The sequence below is a fragment of the Stigmatopora argus genome, chromosome 1, assembly GCF_051989625.1.
Source record: "Stigmatopora argus isolate UIUO_Sarg chromosome 1, RoL_Sarg_1.0, whole genome shotgun sequence".
Classification (NCBI taxonomy): domain Eukaryota; kingdom Metazoa; phylum Chordata; class Actinopteri; order Syngnathiformes; family Syngnathidae; genus Stigmatopora; species Stigmatopora argus.
In genome coordinates, this window is record NC_135387.1 from 26,627,732 (window position 1) to 26,647,010 (window position 19,279).

Consider the following 19,279-nt stretch of genomic DNA (forward strand, 5'->3'; position numbering starts at 1 on the left):
CACATTTTCTATCTCGTGTCAAATTTCCAGAACAAACCTTGCGATCAGATCAAATGATGTTGGATTGTAAGACATCAAATCATCCTGCTATGCTTTCTTTCCCGCACCATTCCGCCGTCCAACTTTGAAAAGCGGGGCCACGGTGCCGCATACGGTAGCATTTTGCAACCTTCGTATGTATGAAAGAGTTGTCAAAGCACATGTGCGCACTTGGCGTTATTCCCGGCTTCTGGCTCCCATTGGAAATACCATTTTAGGAGCTCCTCCCACTAAGTATGAAACAACAGTCCGCTGCCTCGCAAATGAACTTGAGCGACTTAAGGAAAGCTCGCAAAAAAAATAGTGTAAATTTCCTCTTGATCATCCCCGGGAATGTCTGACTTCATTTCGTCTAGACCGCAGGTGGTAAATAGGCGGGCCGGGGGCCAAATCCTGGCCCCCCGCATCATTATGTGTGGCCCACAAAAGAAAAACTTGCATGTTGACTTTGTGTTTCATGCTAAAATTCAAATGAATATTACAGAGCTATAGAGAAATTGCTAAATAGACTTTTTTTTAACTTAAAAATCGAATATTTCTATTTTTCTTCATCAAAAAAAGCATTTGTCAAATCTAAATGGATAATGAAATAAAACTGAATTTATTTCCTGTTTACCAATTGCTGCCAACCCTCACAAACAAAATGGATTGGTCATCTATCGCCGTAAATCCATTCTGATTGGACATCTATCGCCGTAAATCCATTTTGATTGGACATCTAGCGGCGTCACTGGCCGGACGTCTTCACACCAATAAGCAGGTGTCAACTTGATTTCACGTGGGCCATTTTAGATATAATATTTAGATTTTTTTTTATAAATGAATTAAAAGAACTGGATTAAAAGCCCTGCATATTCAGTTTTTTATAGATCTAAAACTACGTTTATTTTAGCTTTTTTAAATATATTTTTTAGATTTTACAAAATGATTTTTGAACTAAAAACACAGAAAAAATGGATAAAAAAATGACAATTATTGATTTAAAATGGGGAAAATCAGGAAATTTAATATACATCTATACTCTTCATTTTAATTTGATCCTAAAACAGAAAGTCGGCACTCATGATTTACTCTCCCGGGCCACACAAAATGATGCGGCGGGCCAGATTTGGCCCCCGGGCCGCCACTTTGACACATGTGCTTTAAATTAAAACTGTACAATTTTTGTTTTGATTTTTTCCCTCTGAAACAAAAGTAGAAGGTCGTGTTTCACAGGACGTACTAGCAGACCTTACGTCTTCAAGATGTATCCTTCAAATTATACCCGCTAATGATTGTTTGGCTTTTCTTGTGGAGCTTTTTTGAAGTCTTCCTACCTTGCGAAAGCGTTTGCTGATGTCACTAACAGCTGTTTTAGACAAGTCGTGCAATTTTTCTGTCATCAACTGCCGGGATTTTTCCTTTATCTATCTCACAGGTGCCAAAGTGGTGGCCTGGGGGTTGGTTATTTTCTGTTTTGCAGAAAGAAAACAAACATTACTGGATGAATTACTCATTTCCTTATGATATTGACCTTAATAATGTGCTTTTGATTCATCCAGTACAGTGGAACCTCGACATACGATCGTAATCCGTTCCGAGACTGAGATCGTATGTCGAGCTTTTCGTAACTCGAGCGAACGTTTCCCATTGAAATGAATTAAAAACAAATTAATTTGTTCCAACCCTCTGAAAAAACACCAAAAACAGGATATTGGATTGGAAAAAATGTTTTAGTGCTTCTAATTCGTCATATATTGACAAAGTAATAAATAACGAGTGGTTAAATAGTAATAAAATGTGTTTAATAGAAGTAAAATTAGACGCATTTCGCGGAGGGTGAAGACAGCGGCATACACAGAGGCGGAGGGGGGGTGTTCGGGGGGGGCTTTATCTACGGCACTCGTAAACGAACAAACAAATTTAAATTAACTTGGATTAATATATACAGACACTCAAACATACGTTTAATGTAACTACACAAAACTGAATTCTAATTTTGTTTTAGTCTTTTTTTACCTTCGTTCTGGCTGGGTTAGCTGTTTGCCACGCCTCCACCCTCTCGTTCGCTATCGATGGGCTGTTTGCTGTTGTAGTATTGCCTTCAAAATATTCCGAATATGATTCACACAAATGTCCTCACAATAGGATAACACATGACCACTTGCCAACGAGAAGTAGTCTTGAATTAGCGATCACTCCGCCAATGGGAGCTAACATGCTAAGGGGGGAAACCAGAAATGCAACCTCCTACCCACCTATTGATTGTGGGTAATGAAGTTTTATTCTGAGAAAGGGTGCCATTGGCTATCGGTGTTGTGTGCACGAGTATACTTGATTACCCAGAAAGCCCCTCTTTTTGCCCGTGCATGCGCATTGTGCGTTTCCTGGTCGAAACTCGTCTGAATAAATCGTTCAGTGCTCGTAGCTATCTGTAATACACGAAAGAGATGCGGCAAAAAAGACAGTGCGCTACAATGATTAACAGCCGGTCATGTCATGGACACCTGGCTTTCTCGCATCTTGAAAATTTTCGCGTATCGCGGACGAATTATTCGATCGAAATTTTCGTCGTACTATGAGGTACCACTGTATATCAGAAATAGCACGTGCGAGGATTTTTCTTAAGATTTACCCTTCAAAGTAACACATTTGTACTCTCCATGAATATGGAGGTGAAAATTGTGAATCAGGGGGCGGCTTATATGCGAGAAATTGCAAAATGCAAGGATTTTAGGGCATTTTTAAGGGTGCATCTTATACGCGGGGGCAGCTTATATCCGAGTAAATAGTAGTCGATTAACGCCCCTCTGAATAAAACCATAATTAGACCGTGTCCCGCGACAAATTAAGTTTGACACGCCGGATCTACCTGTTCCGACAAAGTTTTTTACTTCGAATGCCGGTGTATTTTTTCCCCTCCTTTCCAAATGGCTGTTTGCGCAACGACTCTGATTCATTTTCCATCGTAGCCCGAATCCAGATGTGGAGTCCTTGGCAACCGGACCGTTCTGCTCGTCTTAAGACACGTTTTCCGTCTAATTGAAGCGGCCTTTATCGCTACGATGGAAAATATTTCTCTCGAGCTGCGCTATTCCGCCCAGGGTCCAAAATTTGGACGGACAACCGAGCTCCGGTAACAGCCGGCCGGTGTGGCGTCCCGTGAGACGCGCCGGCGAGCCAACCAGATGCTCGGCGAGTGATGTCATGCGAGCGCACGGTCGGACGCGCTCGAGCGGCAATGCCCGGCGTGTTTGCGCCGCGTGTATCGCTAATATCGAACCTGAGTTTTTATTTCAAATATTTAGTCTGCGGTGTAAACACCGTGGCCTCGTAGGAATGCTCTGTTCATGCTCACGGGGCACGATGCGAGAGAGCGACAGACGGCTAACGCTACACGCTAGCTTCGTGCCAGAGCAGCGCTAGGTTACTCGAAACAAAAAAAGTCGGAAAAGCCCCAAAATCAACAGGAAGTGAACAAAAATCAAGTATTGGTGACCCAAGATTATTGCAAGTGAGCAAAAAAACAGAAGGTCACACAGAAATGCCCCAAAAATCAACAGGAACTAAAAAAAAAAAACAACAGGAAGTGAATTGGAAATGACCAAAAAATTAAGATGTCACTCAACATTAACAGGAAGTGACTTGAAAGTGTCCCAAATACCATAAAGTGGCCAAAATAAAAAGGGGGTGGCTCAGGATTCCTCCAAAATTAACAGGAAGTGACCAAAACCAATAGGAAGTGACCAACAGGAAGTGACCAAAAAGTGACCAAAACCAACAGGAAGTGGCCCAGAAATCACCCAAAAATTGGGGTCGCTCAGGATTCCTTCAGAATTAACAGAAAGTGACCAAAACCAACAAGAAGTGACCAAAAAGTGACCAAAACCAACAGGAAGTGCCCCAGAAATTACCCAAAAATTGGGGTCGCTCGGGATTCCTTCAAAATTAACAGGAAGTGACCAAAACCAACAGGAAGTGACCAAAAAGTGACCAAAACCAACAGGAAGTGGCCCAGAAATTACCCAAAAATGGTGGTCGCTCAGTATTCCTTCAGAATTAACAGGAAGTTACCAAAACCAACAGGAAGTGACCAAAAAGTGACCAAAACCAACAGGAAGTGGCCCAGAAATTAACAAAAAATTGGGTCACTCGGGATTCCTTCAAAATTAACAGGAAGTGACCAAATCTAACAGGAAGTGGCCCAGAAGGTCACACAGAAATGCCCCAAAAATCAACAGGAACTGACAAAAAAAACAACAGGAAGTGAATCGGAAATGTCCAAAAAATTAAGATGTCATTCAAGATTATGGGAAGTGACTTGAAAGTGTCCCAAATACCATAAAGTGGCCAAAATAAAAAGGAGGTCGCTCAGAAATCCTCCAAAATTAACAGGAAGTGACCCAGAAATTACCCAAAAATTGACATGTCTGAGTTTACTGTTTGTAAATGGCTGGCAATGAAAGACTTAAATAGGGCACACAATTAAATACTTTAAAAAATAATAATAATAATAAATCTGTGTTATTGGAAGATATTAGATAAGATTAAATGTTATTCATCCCGTATAACCCAAGTTTCCTTTTATTTGTATTTAAAAAAAATCAAGAAAAAAATGACACAAAATAATGTCATCATAATGAATATCGGAAACCACGAAATACGGTTAAACGAAAGCTCCTGAGTGGAAACTGCACAAAAATAAAAGTAATGTATTTTTTTTAACATCATGACATTAAACCCAAAAGGATCAAAGTGCAAGAATCTGGCTAATTTTTACAATTTGAATTTTCCAGACAGAAGTTATCGTCATAGAGTTCACACGATGCTTATCTGACTTTAGGGAAAAAGTGGTGGTGGAGTAATAAGGAAAGAAAGAGCACGGTGGGGGTTGTCATGTCCGTCTCATGTCTTTCTCACTCAGGAATGCAGCCGGAATCCAAGCTTGACTCCTCCATTGACACTCCTACTACCTCATATCATGCAACACGCATAAATACAGGCGCCATACGCACCACTTGCCTCATTTTAACCCTTTATAAACCACACACTCATCTCATTGATTCCATTCATATATACCAAAGGGTGTCAGACTCGGGTTGGTTCACGGGCCGCTTTAACGTCAACTTGATTTCACGTGGGCCGGACCATTTTAGATATAATATTTAGATTTTTTTTTTTATGGATTAAAAGAACTGGATTAAAAGCCCTGAATATTCAGTTTTTTATAGATCTAAAACAATGTTTTTTTTAGCTTTTTAAATATTTTTTTAGATTTTACAAAATGATTTTTTTTATCTAAAAACACAGAAAAAATGGGTTAAAAATGACAATTATTGATTTAAAAGGGGGGAAATCAGGAAATTTAATATACATCTATACTCTTCATTTTAATTTGATCCTAAAACAGAAAGTCGGTACTCATGATTTACTTTCCCGGGCCACACAAAATGATGCGGTGGGCCAGATTTGGCCCCTGGGCCGCCACTTTGACACATGTGATATATACTAAACGTGTGCATCTACCTCATCTCATCTGAACCGCCTTATCCTCATTAGGGTCGCGGGGGTGCTGGAGCCTATCCCAGCTGACTCCGGGTCAGAGGCGGGGGACACCCTGAATCGGTGGACAGCCAATCGCAGGGCACAAGGTAACAAACAACCAATCACTCATCGCTAAGGACAATTTAGAGTGCGTCCAATCAGTCTACCATGCATGTTTTTGGAATGTGGGAGTTAACCAGAGTACCCGGAGAAAACCCACACAGGCCCAGGGAGAACATGCAAACTGCACACAGGTGAACGTGACCTGGATTTGAACCCAGGACCCCAGAGTTGTGAGGCCGATGCGCTAAGTGCTGCCTCTATTTAACACAATTAATTACTTCCAGAACTTTTTTCGTAACTTGAAAATTTCGTAAGTAGAAGTGTACTTTATATGCAAATTCTCAAATTTCTTCCATGGTCCTCAAAAAATGTCCAACTAGCCCCTTTAAAAATGATCAAAAAGTCATAATTTTGTATGAAAAATGTAACAAACGCGCAAAAATAAGAAAGAAAATGATTTATTAGTGTATGAAAATGAATCACAAGCATGCGAAAACATGTTCTATTCAGGTAGGTGCATCAATGCTAAGGAGGAAGCTAACGTTAGGCAACAAACAAAGCTCACAAACACATCTGTAAACACATCTGGACAAATTATGAATTAAAAATACTTCATTTCATTCGCACCAGTCATTTTAAATAAAGAACAAAGTTGTTTTTTTAAAAAAAATCATGGAGAGCTGTTGTTTGGAGACGAGTGTAGGGAGTGTCAAGCAGGACGCAACGCTAAAGCAACAATTTCAAAATAAAATCATGGATAAAGGAAATGTGTTGACGTTTTGGGGGGATTTCATAACTTGGATCAACTTGCCACAATAGGTGAAAAATAAATAAAAATAACTTTTTCCCCTGAGCTAACAAGGAAATACTGTTTAACCACCTAGCTCCATCTAGTGTTCAAACTGAAATATACAAAAGAATTTAGACTGAACTTAAGCTCCTTGCGCAGGCCATATTTAATGATATTTTCATTTTTTCTTTGGGCAACCATGACGTAGAGGGCATTTTGTGCCTTGCAGTATTTTTGACCTAATTAGCGCATGTTTTTGTGTGTTTTTTGCATGTTTTTTTCCATTGTCGACAATTTTCAAAAACTGCGTCAGAGCCTTTTCAATATGTAAACTGTCCTTTAGAGGGTTACATTATTTGTCCCTCCTTCTGTCAGTGTTTACATCACTGCCTTGTTGCTGTGGCAACGGAACAACCTTCACAGTAAATGGAGGCTACGCAGCGCCGGTATTTTCCTTTTATGTTCTGGGATTTTTTTTAAAAAAGTTTTCATGCAAGGCCAAGGGTGAGTCGAAACTCAATTCCTTGAATTCACGACTGTGAGTTGTCCAACATGCAAAGAGCATCTTTTTGATCCGTTTGGACCAAACAAATCAGCTCGTTTTCAAGGTGGAAAATTTGCGGGTAGTCGAAAAAAAAGTTGCTTACAAAGCATAAATTCAGAGGAACAGAAACATTGTGATGATTCATCAAGTCGCCATTCATGGCTTGTTTTATTTTTATTTTTTCACTGCCAGGGGCGGATCTAGTGCAATGTTCATGGGGTGGTCGGGTTGGGGGGGACTTTTTAAGGGGTGGGAAATATTTTATGATGGTATCAAGATGCCATGATTTTTTTTATGGTTTGTAAATGCACTCGCTGGCGTATTTTTTGGACTATAAGTCGCATTTTGGGGGAATTGGATGTGATAAAATCGAAAAAAAAAAGAACAAAAATGAAGAATGAAAATAAGAATAGAGATGACAACAGACTCAATATTTTTTTGTGAAAACAGATTTTTTTTTTTAAAGTGATATTTTTTTTGTTAAGCCCTTCTCACTTGTTTTTATAGGTTACAAGCTATATATATATATATATATATATATATATATATATATATATATATATGTATGTATATATATACATATTTATTTATATATATTTATATATTTATATTTATATATATGTATATATATATATATATATATATATATATATATATATATATATATATATATATATATACATACATACACATATATACATATATTTATATATATATACATATATATATATATATATATATATATATGTGTGTGTACTTCCCTATTAAATCAGATTGGGCATTTTGTGCCGTCAACGGCAGTCAATTGGTTAAATATTTCCACAATTTGGCTGCCAAAATGGTCAAAGATGAGTAAAACACCCTCGATGTAAATGTTTGTGTTTCATTTGAGCTCGGGTCCAAATGAAATTAAATCATTCCAACAGCTACAACCAAATAATTTAGAGATCCTTTCATTCCAAGTGTTGTTAATCACATTTATTTGGCCATAAAACATGTTCTTCGCAGCTGTTGGAAGTTTTCCTATCAAATATTTGGGACAAAGACAAGCCTGACATATTCTCGTAGCTAAATAAAGCTGTAACTGGCAATCTTATCCTTCATTGTCATTTACAATGTATTTTTACAATGATGCACGTGAAGAATATTACAGTAAACTCGAGTTCGGGATGTTTACCTCATGGCGGACTGATAAAATGTCAACTGGCACCCTCTGCTGGTCAGATTTCACAACATGCACTTTGTTTCTGTTGTGCACAAATGGATTGAAATGGCTGTTATGATCGATGATGTCTTTTAATCGAATAGGACAGAAAACATATTTTGTAAGGTAGTTATTTTTAATTATGAAAAAATAATAACAGTAGAAAAAAGAAAGAGACGCAAAATTTTACAAGAGAAAATGGCACTCTTTTTGAATTAATTTATTTATTGTTTTAGTTTTTTTGCTGAAGCAAAACAAACAGTACATATTCAATGAATATCATTTTATTAAAACGGCAACGGCGTTTTTAAAAAAAATATTAAAACAGTTATTAAAATTTAATAACTCCTCAAATTCTTGTAATTTTTTATGCGATTATTATGATTATTAAAAATAAATAAATAAATTGCTGCTTTTTATCCTTCAGTTTAATTGCAATCTTTGTGCTAAGAAATGATCCACTAGATGGCAATCCTGCTTAAATATCCCGCTAATATGAAAAAAAAAATCCTCCTCATAATAATCCAAACAATACCTTTCAGATAAGGTCATCCACTCGCAAGCCGTGTTCTGTCCACCACTAAAAAAAACCATGACGGCAACGCATGTGCCGACTTGAACAAACACACGTGCGCCCAATACAACCCTCATAAAACTCACTTGAACTCCTTTGGCTCTTAACTGGTCCTGACCAGAGCTATTTTTGCTATTTATAGCGGCTCTGTTTTTCTTTCTCGCTCTTTGGCAGATTCACAAGGAGGGAGGAAAGAAAGGTCTATGGGTTGACATCACTTTGCGCCTCCAATCTTAACGAGATGGTCCACCTTGAACGTTGACAGTGTTGCGGCCATAACAAATCGGAATGTCCAAAATATTGGCTCGTATTTTTTGCATACCTGTCAACCTCTGCCGATAACTGCCCTTATAAATGATTATGATTCCCCTTACAAACCCCCCAAAAACCTTACAAACACCGTACGACTCGTACGAGTCGTACGGTGTTTGTAAGGTTTTTGGGGGGTTTGTAAGGGGAATCATAATCATTTATAAGGGCAGTTATCGGCAGAGGTTGACAGGTATGTTTTTGTCAGAAACAATAACCACTAATCTAGTGACGGTGTCCTGATAAACTGCGTTTTAACCATATTTTTCAGAATATAAGTTGCCGGTGGCGTGAGTGTTTAGCGCGTTGGCCTCACAGCTCTGGAGTCCTGGGTTCAAATCCAGGTCTCGTCCACCTGTGTGGAGTTTGCATGTTCTCCCTGGGCCTGCGTGGGTTTCGTCCGGGTACTCCGGTTTCCTCCCACATTCCAATAAAAAAACATGTATTGTAGGCTAATTAGACACTCTAAATTGCCCCTAGGTATGGGTGTGAGCAATGTTCCCTCTAATTTTTTTTTTTTGTCTGGGCAGAAAGACAACCTCCCTGAGCACGCTGAGTACCGGTGTGAGCAACATCATCATTGCTCGCTATGGGCACACACCAGTATCACACCTGCCATAAGTAGGTGTATGTCTACTACACATAAATGATTTAGTAATAATAAAATGTAATTATTAATATCTATGAATGGGCTGCCCGGCGGATGAGTGGTTCGCGCATCGGCCTCACAGCAAAAATAAATAAATAAAATAAATAAAAAATAAAAAATTGGGATTTTTTTTTGTGCGCTCCATATGATTTGCTGTGCGCAGAGAAGACGAGAGTAGTGCGCAATTGCGCACGCGCGCAGCTTAGAGGGACCATTGGGTGTGAGTGTGCATGGTTGTCCTTTGTCTCCTTGTGCCCTGCCCACCGATTCAGGGTGTCCCCCGCCTATAGCCCGGAGTCAGCTGGGATAGGCTCCAGCACCCCCTGCCACCCTAATGAGGATAAAGCAGTTCAGAAAATGAGATGAGATGAGATAAGTTGCCAATTGGAAGAGTGGCTAGCGCATTGGCGTCACAGTTCTTGGGGTTGAAGGTTCAAGCCCTGGTCGGTCGTCACTGTGTGGACTTTGCATGTTGTCCCCGGGCTTGCGTGGGTTTTCTCCGGGTACTCCCACATCCCAAAAACATACATACTAAATATGTTGAACACTAAATTGACCTTAAGTGTGAGTATGATTGGTAGTTTGTCTCATTTTGATCAGATGACCACCAATTCAAGATATTCAATAAATTGAATTGAATTGAAGGTGTTCTCTGCCTGGTGCTCATAGTTGGCTGGGATAGGCTCCGGCACCCCCCATGAGACATGTTAGAATAGGCGGTTCAGAAAATGAAATTAACAAATGGGTCCGTGCTTGTACCTATTACTCTGCTTTTTTGCTCTGTTTTTATAATGAATTTCTAAAGATGCCGTGATCAGCTGCCCCAGCCGCCTCATCTGGCTCTTCTCAACGTGGAGGAGAAACGGTTCAGAAAAGCCGTCGCTTTGCCAATCGATTAATTTTGGCAGTGTAGTTGGCCCTCGGAATAAAGCCCTAAGTAGTTCCTGCTCCGCTCCAAAATGAATTTGACACCCCCTGAATTTGGAAACGGGCAAGCGCTACTTAGGTTTGTTGTCTTAAAGCTAGGCTTCTATCAGCAGGCCGAAACGCCCTCTGCTTGACGCTTTGACCTGGAATTCCTCCCAGATAAATATCCAAGCCTCCACGCTGAAAGTCACCGCAGCAATGGAAGAAGAAAATAAGTTCTTAGGGCTCACTCAAAATCTCGTTTTGACTGTAAACGGCTGAGCCAGCTAGCCATATGAAGCTATAGTTGGCTAGTCAGTAGTTATTTACTGGGTGTCCAACACCCTCTAAAAAAAACCCAACAACAACAAAAAAAACAATGTAAAAACACAAAGACAAATTATCATGGGTGATAAATTGTTTGCCAATATACAATGTTATTGTAAAAAAAAGACAATTTAATCCCCAATACACAGTGGTACCTCGACCTACGATCAGCTCTACCTACAACATGCTCGAGGTACCATGAAAATTTCGATCGAATAATTCGCCCGCAATAAGATCAGAATTTCTTGATGCGACGAAGCCAGGTGGCCATGACATGAGAGGCTGTTTATCATTGTAGCGCACTGTCTTTTTTGCCGCATCTCTTTCTTGTATAACTACTATATCTAGGAGGACTGAACAATTTATTCAGACGAGTTTCGACCAGGAAACACACAACGCGCATGCGCGGGCAAAAAGAGGGCTTTTTGGGTAATGAAGTATACTCGTGCACACAACACCGATAGCCAATGGCACCCTTTCTCAGAATAAAACTTCATTACCCACAATCAATACGTGGGTAGGCAGCTGTTATTCTTTCCTTAGCCTGTTAGCTCCCGCGATCGCTCATTCAAGACTACTTCTCGCTGGCAAGTGGTCGTGCGTTATCTTATTGTGAGGACATTTGTGTGCATCATTTTCGGAATATTTTGAAGGGAATACAACAGCAAACAGCCCATCGATAGCGAACGTGAGGGTGGAGGCGTGGCAAACAGCTAACTCGCCCAGAACAAAGGTAAAAAAAAATTTTTTTAAAAATTAGAATTCAGTTTTGTGTAAAGGCACATTAAACGTATGTTTGAGTGTGTCTGTATATGTTAATCCAAGTTAATTTAAATTTGTTTGTTCGTTTACGAGTGCGCTGTGAATAAAGTGGCGCCCCGGGGGCCAAATCTGGCCCGCCGCATCATTTTGTGTGGCCCGAGAAAGTTAATCATGAGTGCTAACTTTCTGTTTTAGGATCAAATTAAAATGAAGAGTATAGATGTATATTAAATTTCCTGATTTTCCCCCATTTAAATCAATAATTGTAATTTTTTAATCCATTTTTTCCGTGTTTTTAGTTCAAAAATAATTTTGTAAAATCTAAAAATATATTTTAAAAAAAGCTAAAATTAACGTTGTTTTAGATCTATAAAAACTGAATATCCAGGGCTTTTAATCTAGTTCTTTTAATCCATTTATAAAAATAAAAAAAATAAAAATTATATCTAAAATGATCCGGCCCACGTGAAATCAAATTGACGTTAAAGCGGCCCGCGAACCAACCCGAGTCGACACCCTTGTTTTATAAGATCATTACTTTTCTTCCCAAATACGGCACGATCGGCAACCCTATTCATTTACGAATGTTCTTTTTTTTATTGGTTTTAGGCAGAAAGTATGTTAAACTATGTTACATTTCCAACTTTCACATCACTGATCCTGCTGATTTCCCTTGATCGAGATTATAAAATCAAGCTATGTCAGGTCTGCTATTCATCTGACCCATAACAAACCATATTTAACAGAACTGGGTCACTGATAAACACTCGTGGGGGGAACATGGATGTACGTTTTTTTGGCTTCCGAGACTAAAAAAGCAAACTATTGGATCCCTGCCTTCGGCATCAATGATGAAACCTAACACGGCTGCCCACTGGCTGGAGGGGAACTTTAATGGGCAACAGACAGGGAGATTCTGTCGGGGCCCATTTTGTTGATTTGACGCTCCTTGGCTATTCCCACCGTCGTTCTTGTCCTTCCTTGTTGAGAAAACATCCCCGTGGAGATGTGAGATCGCCCACGCGGGCCTAATAAGTCATGTAGAAGAACCCTCGTCAACACAAGTCTTGTTATTGGGCGTCGTCTTTAGCCACGGCAACAATTCGACCTCGTCTTTGTTTTCGATGGCAGCCAATGAGTTAACAAGGAAGCTTAAAATGCCCCAAAACTAACAGGAAGTAAGCTGGAAAGACACCCAAATTAGAAGAATGCAAGCATTGAACAGGAACAAGTCCCCAAAACAATAGGAAATGTTTCAAAATTGACCAGAGGTCAACTGTAATTACCCTTAAATGGAAGTGGAAAAAATAAATGAACCCACTGCCTGCTATTGACAAGGATTTATGTCCATTTCACTCAAATGGGATGTGGATGGTCATTTTTAGAGCCATTGACAGTGCTAGACGTCCAATCTATTATGACTGGGAGGGGCGAATGAATTGTCAAAATGGTTTGGACGTCCTACGCCAAGGGTGTCAGACTCGGGTTGGTTCGCGGGCGCTTTAACGTCAACTTGATTTTACGTGGGCCGGACCATTTTAGATATAATATTTAGATTTTTTGTTTTATAAATGGATTAAAAGAACTAGATTAAAAGCCCTGAATATTCAGTTTTTTTATAGATCTAAAACAATGTTTATTTTAGCTTTTTTTATATATTTTTAGATTTAACAAAATGATTTTTGAACTAAAAACACAGAAAAAATGGATAGAAAAATTACAATTATTGATTTAAAAGGGGGAAAATCAGTAAATTTAATATACATCTATACCAAGGGTGTCAAACTCAAGTTGGTTCGCGGGCTGCTTTAACGTCAACTTGATTTCACTTGGGCTGGACTATTTTAGAAATAATATTTATATATTTTTTATAAATGGATTAAAAGCCCTGAATATTCAGTTTTTTATAGATCTAAAACAATGTTTATTTTAGCTTTTTTTAATGTATTTTTAGATTTTCCAAAATGATTTTTGAACTAAAAACACAGAAAAACTGGATTAAAAAAATGACAATTATTGATTTAAAAGGGGGAAAATCAGGAAATTTAATATACATCTATACTCTTTATTTTAATGTGATCCTAAAACAGAAAGTCGGCACTCATGATTTACTTTCACCACACAAAATGATGCGGCGGGCCAGATTTGGCCCCCGGGCCGCCACTTTGACACGTGTCCTACGCCGTCAATGGTGGCCAGTGAGTTAACTTTTTTGGCCAAAAATCTAGTTTTCCGAACGAAAATGAGTTTGATACCCCTGGAATTGTGTTTTCTGTCGTAGAGTCGGAAATGCGTAAACAGGGGGGCGTTAGAGTCAAGATGTCCACCTACTGGAAACCCTTCAGTTACATTTGTTACCTTCAAGTGTATTTTTGTGCTTAGTTTTATAATTACTCTTTCAATTGTTTTCACCAGCCCTTTTGTTGGTTTTTGCGTAAGTTATTGTATTGTTTTTAACCCCATTTACAATAACAAGATCATTCTATACATCCAGTTAATGAAAACACGTGGATTGACTTTAAGTGAATTAAGCACCTCCATGTCAATAAAGACAATTTTTTGTTGTGTTTAAGAAAAAACAATCTAATATTTATCTACTTTAATTCATGTGGCAGGGAGACCCGGTGACTTGAGTGGTTAGCACGTTCGCCTCACAGCTTTGGGGTCCTGGGTTCAAATCCAGGTCCGTCCACCTGTGTGGAGTTTGCATGTTCTCTTGCATGGGTTTTCTCCGGGTACTATGGTTTCCTCCCACATTCCAAAGACATGCATGGTAGCCTAATTGGACACTATATTGCCCCTAGGTATCGGTGTGAATGTGAATGGTTGTCCGTCTCCTCATGCCCTGTGATTGGCTGGCCACCGATTCAGGGTATCCCCCTTCTCTGGCCCGAAATCAGATGGGTTAGGCTCCAGCACCCCCTGTGACCCTAGTGAGGATAAAGCGCTTCACAAAATGACTGAATGAATAATCCATCTGGCCAAAAATAGTCACTATTCGATAACAGTTTAACAGATTTTAGTTTCCCAATCGCGAACCATTAAAAATCATTCCAAATGTTTAAAAAATACAGAATTCCATTGGGCAACTTCACCTCACAACGAACGGCAAAGCGCTTCACTTATTATCCTCGAGTGACCCATCTCAGGGTGGATACCACGTGAAGGATAACGTCAGCGTCGGAAATGAATACCGGACAGCACGAAACTCCAAAATCAGTCCGTCCCGAGAAAAGACAGGAGCAGTTGCCAAAACACAGCCGTCCAGAATGTCTTTGGGACAGGAAGTGATGCAAGAGCATCTCGGGGGCCACGCGCTTTTTGACCCGAGCGTGAGAACCGAGTCCAGCAAATCCACCAAACAAAGAGAAATGGCGGCAAAGCGACGCATTTCTGCAAAAAACAAGCGGGAAACCGATCATACCTTTTCATTGGTGCGTGTGGACCGGCGCCAAGTATGCACCCTGAAAAGCCCCCCTGCTAAAAATAAGTATCTAAAATATGTTTTGGTAAAGATTTCATACTAAGTTTTGTTCAATTTCAGGCCGCTTGGAGCCTAGTCCCTTATGTGAGGTGATCTGGGGGGGTGCGGAGGGGGGGAAAGGCAAGCTGTGCACTTCAATGCAGCCGGGCTTGGAATTAAAATGTTCCTCAAAAGCGAGGCTCTTGCGCTTAATTCTTGCAGGGGCCGCTTAAGGTAGAAGCTTGGCGAGTGGGGGCCACATCATACTTTATATGCGAATGTACAGCAGCTTCAGCAGGGAAGCCCACATTTCCCCAGCCACTTCATCTAGCTTCTTCCAAGGCATTCTCAGGCTAGTCATGAGTTATAGTCTCCAACAGGTCAGCCCTGAAACCTCCTCTCAGTGGAACATGCCCGGAACACTTCATCAGGGAGGCATCCTAATCAGATGCCCGAGCCACCTCATCTAGCTACTCTCGCAGCAGCTCCAGGACTGGGGTCCCTCCCAGAAGCCTGACCCTTTTTCCGACTGAGGCTCCGATTCGGAGGTGCTGATTCTCTACCCAACCGCTTCACAATCGGTTGCGAACCACTCCAGTCACAGTTGGAAATCGTAGCCGGATGTAGCCAACAGAAATGCAATCCTGAGGCGATTCTGTCCATAAAACTTATGAGCAAAATCAGTGATATAGAGCGGTCTTGACCCTTACTGGGAACGGATCTGACTTACCACGTAGACCAAACTTTGACACCGGTCATGCAGGGACCAGTGCCCCCCCCCTCCCCCCCGTATCAGGGGTTCCCTTACCCTGTACTCAGAAAACGAGACTCCCATACTGACAAACGAACAAGAAGCATCGCAGCAAGTCCCTCAAAGTCAATAGGAAAAGATGCATAATTTACTGAAAGTGACCTGCAAGTACCCTAAAATGGAAGTGAAATGAACTAGAGTGCCTGCCATTGACAATGATAGATGTCCAAATCACTTCAACTGGGTTTGAATGCTAATTTTTCAGTTACATTGACAACACAAGAGGCCCATTCCATTTTGACTGGAAAGGACGAATGAACGTTCATCTGCCCCTCCAAGTCAAAATGGATTGGACCTCTAGCATGCTCAATGGCGACCAATAATTGAACTTTCTGGGCCGAAAATAAACTCATCTGGCCCACATGAGATCTAATTGGCATGAATGTGGCCCCCGAACCAAACTGAGTTTGACACCTCGCACCAGATTGAATCTCCAACAGACCACTTCAGGTGGAGGGACCGTATATTTGACACCATTGTCGTAGGGTGGGGGTTTACCGTATTTACCCGCCTATAAGCCGCCCTGTGTATAAACCGCACCCAAAATTGCCTTAAGATTGTTGAATTTTACAATTTCTCGCGTAAAATTGCCTTAAAATTGTTGAATTTTACAATTTCTCGCGTAAAATTGCCTTAAAATCTTTGAATTTTACAATTTTTTACGTAAAATTGCCATAAAATTGTTGAATTTTACAATTTCTCACGTAAAATTGCCTTAAAATTGTTGAATTTTACAATTTTTCGCGTAAAATTGCCTTAAAATTGTTGAAGTTTACAATTTCTCGCGTATAAGCCGCCCCCTGATTCACAATTTTCACCTCCATATTCATGGTTTTAATAGGGAGTACAAATGTGTTACTTTGAAGGGAAAATCTTAAGAAAAATCCTCAAATGTGGTATTTCTGAGATACTGTATGAATCAAAAGCACATTATTAGGGTCTATATCATAAGTTAGTAATTTATCCAGTAATGGTTGTTTCCTTACTGCAAAACAGAAAATAACCAACAAATAGCAAATGTCACTTTGCCGACATCTACGGGTGAAAAAGAGTATAGCAAGTGCACATATAAGCGTACCCTTGATTCGGGCGGTCATCATGTTTTTTGTTACAAATACGGCTTAAATGCGAGAAAAAATGGTAATTGGACATTGCACATTGGCATAAAACATAAAGTCAAACAGTAAATAGTAAATATGTGTGGTGTACAGTATACATGTATACATGGGAATAATAATAATTAGGTGAAGACGAAAAAATGTACCTCGGACTTCCAGGCGACGTCAGCGTGCGAGCTCGGCGTCTGGTTCCTCTTCTGGAGAAACCACCTCCGAGGCGAGAAGAGCGCACCGGTACTCGCGGACGTCGCGATCCGATGTTTGGAACGCTTGACCTCGTAGTCAAAGAGAAAACTGGACGTCGGGGACACGTCCAGAGGAATGGAGGGCGAGGACAGGGACGTTCCGATAGCTTCTTTCCCCCTCAAAATCTGGCTGGAGGACGCACCTGCCTCGGTCAAGGTGACGATCGGTGCCAAAATCGGCGCCCCACTCGCGGCTTCGGTCCCGGTGCCGCATTGTCTGATGATCGCCGGGTCCAAGCTCCTCGTTTGCCGCAGCTTCTGCTTGGTCCTCACCTTGCCGGCCGGGGAGGAGCAGGAAAAGACGCTGTTTAAAAGCCCCTGCGCAGCAGACATGGCTCGGGGCTGATCGCTGCCGTCCACCGCGGGGAGCCTCGGAGGGGATGTGGGAGGAGGTGCGCCTTCATGCCCGGACGGGGTTGGAAATGCGGGAGAAGCGGCTCCTTCGAGGAGGAGAGTTGGGAGGGGTTCAGGGGCCCGGGACCATCGCATTTCGAGTGTTCCCACCCTCGAGAGAAACTTTGCCTTGTCAAATGGACTGGATCATATGTGTCAAAGTGGCGGCCCGGGGGCTAAATCTGGCCCGCCGGATCATTTTGTGTGGCCCGGGAAAGTAAATCATGAGTGCCGACTTTCTGTTTTTTAAGGATCAAATTAAAATGAAGAGTATAGATGTATATGAAATTTCCTGATTTTCCCCCTTTTAAATCAGTAATTGTCATTTTTAATCAATTTTTTCTGTGTTTTTAGCTCAAAAATCATTTTGTAAAATCCAAACATATATAAAAAAATAAACATTGTTTTAGATCTATAAAAAACTGAATATTCAGGGATTTTAATCCAGTTCTTTTAATCCATTTATAAAAAAAAATAATCTAAATATTATATCTAAAATGGTCCGGCCCACGTGAAATCAAGTTGGTGTTACAGCGGCCCGCGAACCAACTCGAGTCTGACACTATAGATCTATATTAAATTTCCTGATTTTCCCCCTTTTAAATCAATAATTGAAATTTTTCAATCCCTTTTTTCTGTGTTTTTAGTTCAAAAATCATTTTGTAAAATCTAAAAATATATTTAAAAAAAAGTTAAAATAAACATTGTTTTAGATCTATATAAAAAACTGAATATTCAGGGATTTTAATCCAGTTCTTTTAATCCATTTATTTTTTTAAAATCTAAATATGATATCTAAAATGGTCCGGCCCACGTGAAATCAAGTTGACGTTAAAGCGGCCCGCGAACCAACCCAAGTCTGACACCCTTGGACTGGATGGTGCTCGGGACAACCGCCAGGAAGCGCAATTACGCTGGAAGATATTGGTGTCAAAGTGGTGGGGTGTGGGCCAGATTCGGCCCAAATTGTCATTTTTAGTGGCCATCATGGGTCCACTTGCTCAAATGGAGATGAAAGATATGTAGAGATTATTTAGTGGCGCCCCCTTTTAATTTTTGTGTTTGAGAAGATGACTTCAATATATTCACTTTAAAAAAATATTTATTAGTATTTTGCTTTTTCCAAAAAAAATACATGAATGAAACTAAATGCTGCTTGTTTTTTAATAGTTTTTAAAGATAAGAAAAACTAAAAATGTGCCAGTTAGAAGAGAAATAAGTGTGATGTTGAACCCTTCACTGTTTAAAAAGGTTTACTGGCTTTCATTTTTAGAGTGTAAAAGAAATGTTTTATAGCGGACAGATCGAGCTCATGAAAGTAAATCACTTCCTGTTTCAAATTTAAATGATTTAAAATGTGTAGAGAATATTTAGTACCGTGCCCTTTTAATTTTTGAGTTTGAAAGGATGACTTCAATATATTCACTCACAATATTTAGCTTGTTCAAAAATAATTAAACATATATTGTTTGTTTTTCCTATTTTTTTTTTAAAGCTAAGCAAAACCAAAAAATAAATGGCTTTCCATTTTTAAGTGTAAAACAAATGTTTTATAGAGG

At 40.0% G+C, this 19,279-nt stretch overlaps 1 protein-coding gene across 1 annotated transcript in view; it reads right to left on the reverse strand.

Moving 5' to 3' along the window:
• The window catches only part of LOC144084563 (rho GTPase-activating protein 6-like), a 55,931-nt gene extending 38,210 nt beyond the window's left edge, over positions 1–17,721 (reverse strand). The window contains exon 1 of the mRNA XM_077613124.1: positions 17,229–17,721. Within this exon, the coding sequence (XP_077469250.1) occupies positions 17,229–17,660 (432 nt within the window). The 5' untranslated portion in view covers positions 17,661–17,721. The remainder of the gene's footprint in view (positions 1–17,228) is intronic.
• Positions 17,722–19,279: the final 1,558 nt, after the last annotated feature.